The 5782-nt window shown below is 35.9% G+C and overlaps 1 protein-coding gene across 1 annotated transcript; it reads right to left on the minus strand.

Moving 5' to 3' along the window:
- Positions 1 to 1356: 1356 nt before the first annotated feature.
- LOC127127272 (protein STRUBBELIG-RECEPTOR FAMILY 2) lies at positions 1357 to 4431 on the minus strand. The gene is made up of 7 exons (XM_051056415.1): positions 4037 to 4431; positions 3205 to 3331; positions 2941 to 3012; positions 2761 to 2826; positions 2608 to 2679; positions 1958 to 2473; positions 1357 to 1451 (listed from the first exon to the last, which is right to left on the minus strand). Exons 1-6 carry the CDS (start codon positions 4119 to 4121, stop codon positions 2383 to 2385), a joined length of 513 nt encoding a protein of 170 aa, XP_050912372.1. The 5' UTR covers positions 4122 to 4431; the 3' UTR covers positions 1357 to 1451; positions 1958 to 2382.
- Positions 4432 to 5782: the final 1351 nt, after the last annotated feature.

Below are 5782 nucleotides of genomic sequence, written 5' to 3' on the forward strand. Positions count from 1 at the left end.
ATGACAAGTCATGCACCAAGACAATCATTAGCATAGCGGAAAGTTTCAGCAAGTAAGTTCTACATCAAATAATCAGGCAAGTGTTTGGTCATGGTCTTGGCCTTCACTAATAATGTTTCTGATACTAATAGGCCATGACAGATCTCACCATCAACTTGCTAACAGATTTACTAACATCAATCTAACCTTTTGTAGTAACATAATTTCAAAGCAATCGATTATAAATAAAACTAACAGAGTCAAAAAATGGGAAATAACTAACAGCAGGACTTTGACTAACAGTTAAGTTTTTTTTTCTAATTTCATAATAACCATGACTAACTAGTTCTCTAACTTAACCTAACTAATTTTAAATTGATTTGACAGACTTGTAACTAACAAAACAAACTAACATTTTAACAGCAGAACTTCCAACCACAACAAACCTTCATAGAAGTAACGTGCAAATCCAGCTGAACTGCAAGCTAAGGTCCAATTTTGACTTATCCCTGCAAGCAATACAACTATTTTAACTGATGGAAATAATTAATAGAAAATCAATTCACATATAAAATTAACTTGCAACTAACAGAGTTTTAACAAAAATCCTAACAACCTGCCCTAACATAACTAACCTGCCCGATCCGTTGCCCGATTTGGTTGAGAATACCATGTATATAACAGTGCAATCAGAAGCTTTTCTAGTTTTTTCATTCCTCACCTTCAATCTTCACTCTTCACTCTCAAGCTCTCTACCCTCATATTCAGAATCGGTTACTTTTTGCTCAAAGATTAGAGCTCATTCTTCACAGTTCATCTCTGAGAAGCTCACTTCACTTCCCTCTCGCGTGACCACTTCGCCACGTAACCACCACAGTGATGACTCTGCAATTCCATAACACAGTTCAGAAGAGTTGAAGAAGAAGAAGAATCGCAATCACAGTTGAGAAGAATAAGATACATAACGAGTGACACAACAAGAGGAAGAGAAGCTAATACCTGCGATTCTCTGAAAATCCACCGCACCGGAATTCTGAGCCGGATTGGAGTTGGATCCAAATTCGATCTTCCATTCGCAATTGGTGTTTAACATTAAAAGTAATCTGTTCAATTATAAGGCATTAGTTGTCAAAAGTTACTAACAATGGAGAATCCAAGTCTTGAGACATGAGAGTTTGGGCAGTCAGCTGTTAACCTTAACACCATCCAACTTCAAACATAATTATGATTTTGAAAATATATAACAAAAGAAGCAGAGAAAACAAAGAACAAGAGATAACCTGAATCCGTGCTCCAGTAGAAGCTTGCATACTCTTAATTGTTTCTCCTCCTTTACCAATTATAAGGCCGACCTAAGAAACCAAATCAACTTTGCACACCTTATTGTTTGGGATTTGCATCGAAAATTCATCACCCCCAGATTGTGCAGCCATCCGTCTAGTACCACCACCGGCAGAAGCCCCGGCTTCAGCCTAGTAAAGAAGCAACTCTTATCAGTGATGTTAATGGTTACATTTCCCCCAGATTATTACAGTTAAAAATCAGTAGAAAACAACCATCGTCAATGACGCTTCACTAACAGGTTACAGTTAAGGCCATTCGACTTTGAAGATCATTTTAACAAATTCAGCACAAAACAATCATACTAAAGTTACAAAATCAGTTCAAAACAAATACTGTCAGCAATATTTCACTAGCAGGTTACAGTTGCAGTCATTCAAACCTCACTAGAGCAAATTAACCAGAAAACACACCATATTACAAATAGAAAGTCAATTCAAAACCACTCTTATCAATGAATTTTCCCTGGCAGGATACAGAGCGCACTAATTCCAATATAATTTAAGCAAATTTATCATTAAACATTTCACATTGCATTTACAAAATCAGTTGAAAACAACTCTAACCAGTGATATTTCACTAACAGGCCAAAGTTACAGTGATTCCACAACATAATTAGAGAAAATTTAAAACAAACCTCAGCAAGGACTTCATTGATAAGTTTCTCAGCAGAAGCAACAGCATCAGAAGTACCCACAAGGTGACAGATCATTTATTTTCTTTTCCAAATTAGCATCCTTTTCTTGCTTCTCAAGTCTAAACTATCCAATGCATTTCCAACAAAAAGGGATGATTATGTTTGTGCTATCTGGATTTCGCCATGTTTTATATATTATGGCATAATATATAAACACATACTACTCTTTCCATTATGACTGATTAAAAATTGTGAAGGTTTAGATTGGCTTCATTTTTTGCTCTTACCTATTCGGAAAATTCAAAAAATTGGCAATGCACAGAAAACACAATTCTGTGGAAATGGTTTAGGTTAAGTGCCTAACATAGCTTAATCATTGGTGAAGTCTTTCATTTATTAGCATTGAAATTCTAAAAGCAAAAGACTCAAGTGAAGAAAACATACATTTCCTTGAGATTATCTAAGCCAGTGAACACATTGCCAATTGGTCCATACAAGAAATTGTGGCTTAAATTCCTGCAAGACAAAAAAGTGTTAATTTCACTGCCATTTTCAAAATTCAATAATTATATCATACTCAGATGTGATAAGAAAATTTGAAGCAGCTCCCCTTTCAAGCTTGGAATCAAATCAATATGAATGTAACTCACAGATGTCTTAGTTTTTTCATGTTTGATAATGAATGAGGGATATTTTGGCTCAAATAGTTGCAAGCCATGTTTCTGCCATAAAGAAGGATCATCAGAAAAAACTCACTGCTATAGCTTCCGGTAAAATCGAAATCATCAGAAAAGTAGGCTTACATATGTGTGGCATTTGGAGGTAATTCGTATGGTATTTCACCCATTATGCTGTTGGAACTGATATCACTAAAAAACCAGAACGAAATTAAAGTTAACCAATCAGAATGGGAAGTAAATCATATCTTGACAATATAGTAAACCAACCATCCCGATAAGAGCTTCAAACATAAAACGACTTACAATATCTTCAAATTTTGTAGATTATACAGCGAGGATCCAAGATATCCGGTAAGGTTCAATCCTTGAATTTTGCTGCAGGAGGACCGACAGGGCAAGTATAAGGTTTCTTAGTTGCATTATGGGGGATAGTGATATTATCTAACCAGAAAAAATCATAATTTTTGAAGTGATATAGTATAGTTAGAGCCTAGGTGCATTTGAAGTGGTATATCATTTACGATCACTATTTAAAATCTTGATTATCAGTAGAATATGTGCATTTACAGATGTATAACTGAGGAGTCAGAACAAGCTACTCCTGTCCAATACTCCTCACAAGGATCACCACCGTTCCATCCGTGTAGCCCTTGAGGGTTGTTTAAGCTCCTGTATAGATCCTGGAGGGCTGTAACTGTTTATAAAAGAATTGCAAATAATATTTAGTTTAGTTAGAGCATAAAAATGATATATATGCTTCAAGTGTGATCTATAACAAAATTAGTTCAATTTAATTTGAAGTGAAGCATGGAATTTTGTTGTTTTTCTCAGGTTCAAATCTAACCCTCATAAATACATGAATTTTCTAAATCAACCACATCTTCAATTTATCTCTATATCAATTTAGCATTACTGACAAAATCAGCTACTTGCTTGCCTACATTAGCACGGACACCGGAAACACGACACTGACACGTCGATGTCAATAGTAATTTGAAAAGATAAATAAATTAAACATAATAACAAGTATCAATGTCGATCTTGCACACACTGAAACAAACACACATTTTTTTAGACGTGTCGGTGCTACATATCTAAATAATCCTAATAGGATATTGTTCTTCAATGTTATCTTGAAAGTGGATTTAACTCAAAGATATCGCAAAACCTAGTTCTGAATTGCAGCCACAATAAAAAGTTTTAGAAATCCTCTGCAATTTCGGCCGTATTTTTCTGCATTTCCGCAATATCAAGGTTTACTGAACAACTGCAACCGATTGCAATTTAGAAATCATGAAGCAAAGCTATATTTCAGTTGATTTTGCATGCACACACCATATCTATTTTGAAAGCAACTAACTATCCAAACGCAAATCTATGGAAAAAAAGAAATAGTTACCGTCAAATGGATTGGTGAATGCGAAGCCGTAAGAAATCAAAGTTGCTGAGAACACAAGGAAGACGAGATTCACGTAACGAATCATTTTCTTCTTTGTTTTCTTGTTGTATACTTGATTGAAACTCTTGTTTTCTCTCAATTTTCCTCAAAAACGAAACTGAATCGAATAGAATCGATGAAGACCAAGAGTTCGAAGGAAGCATGTTTATGAAGCGAGCCTGCACAGGATAAGAATCATACATATAATGGGGGAAAGGGTTAGGGTTTAGGGGAAGAATCTTTCACACAGGATAAACAAGCTCTGATTGAGGGTTGGAAGAAGGGGGAGTGGATTTGGGAGAAAGAGAAGCAAGCTCTGATTGAGGGTTTGGGAGAAGAATGTAGGATTTTTAGGATTTGGGAGGGAATAACTTTTTTTTCGTGACATGGAGGGAATAAAGACTTTAGACAGCGCTTTTGGTTTTAATTTTTTTTAATTTAAAGACTTTAGACAGCGCTTTATCAAAAGCGCTGACTAAGGTCTATATTTAAAAGCGCTTTCTAAAAGCGCTGTCTAAGGGGGGGTCTTAGACAGCGCTTTTAGAAAGCGCTGTCTAAGACCCCCCCTTAGACAGCGCTTTCATTATTTTTTTGGAACATTTTCCGTGTTTTATTTTAATTTTAACCTTAGACAGCGCTTTCTTTTAAAAGCGCTGTCTAAGATGCGCTGTTAAAAGTCATTTTTGGCGTAGTGATAGTTAAGTATGTTTGATATATGGACATTGTGTTTCCTGGTTTAATTTTAAGATTTTGAGGCATATAGTTTTTTTTAATGTACCATAAACCCACTTCCTTGTGTTTTTCTTCTTCTTTTGTTCACCTTATTTCGACATCCATCGTATGATAGAGTTTTGTGTTGATAACATGCTATGAAATTATCTAAAATAAGAGAAAAAATTAGAGAAATAAATAGAGAAAAATATAATAACTTGTATTTTCTTTTCATAAGAGTGTTTTTTTACACACACAAATATATATACGGGCTAAAAGTACATGGTGAGAGAGGAGAATTTGCTCACGTAGTAATTATGAAAGACTATGTGTTTTTCTCTCCCTGGATTTGTGTCTATTCTTCTAATATTAGAGGCTATACCATTTATAGAGATCCTATGGATATATCTAAGGGCAGTTTCCATAGTTCCATTATCAAGACTCGTACTATAGAGACGTCTCGTTCTACCAAATCATGGGGAAATAATTTTCCTCATTCACTCGCATCCTTCTACCATCCGCGTGTGATAGTGAGACAAGTAATGGGAGATGGATCCAAGCCCTATTGGAAGGCTCGTTATACCTTTCAAGTAACCCCATCCATTTGGGCGCTCAGGCCCATTTTGACCGACTAGCGCACTTCAAGTATTAAGCCCCATTCTGCCCTTAACCCGATTTTTCCATATGTTGTTTTGTCATGGAACATCCCTTATACAAATGCAAATAAATTATCCCAGTCCATAGTCCCTAAATCATGAGGCATTGGGAGGGGATAAATTGATTTAATTTGGTCGTATCTCTATTTCGAAACTCCATGAATTCCTCTAGGGAAGCATGAGATAAGTCTCTTAAGTGAAGCATGAGACGAGCCCCTAAATCGAATCATGGGCAAGTCTCTCAAAAGAAGTGGGGTGAGTCCCTTAAGCGTAGCCTAAGGAAGTCCATCAAGCGAAACGTGGGGCTAGCCAAACAAGCATCATCTAGGGTATCATTTGC

This window comes from Lathyrus oleraceus, chromosome 3 (assembly GCF_024323335.1).
Source record: "Lathyrus oleraceus cultivar Zhongwan6 chromosome 3, CAAS_Psat_ZW6_1.0, whole genome shotgun sequence".
Taxonomy (NCBI): domain Eukaryota; kingdom Viridiplantae; phylum Streptophyta; class Magnoliopsida; order Fabales; family Fabaceae; genus Lathyrus; species Lathyrus oleraceus.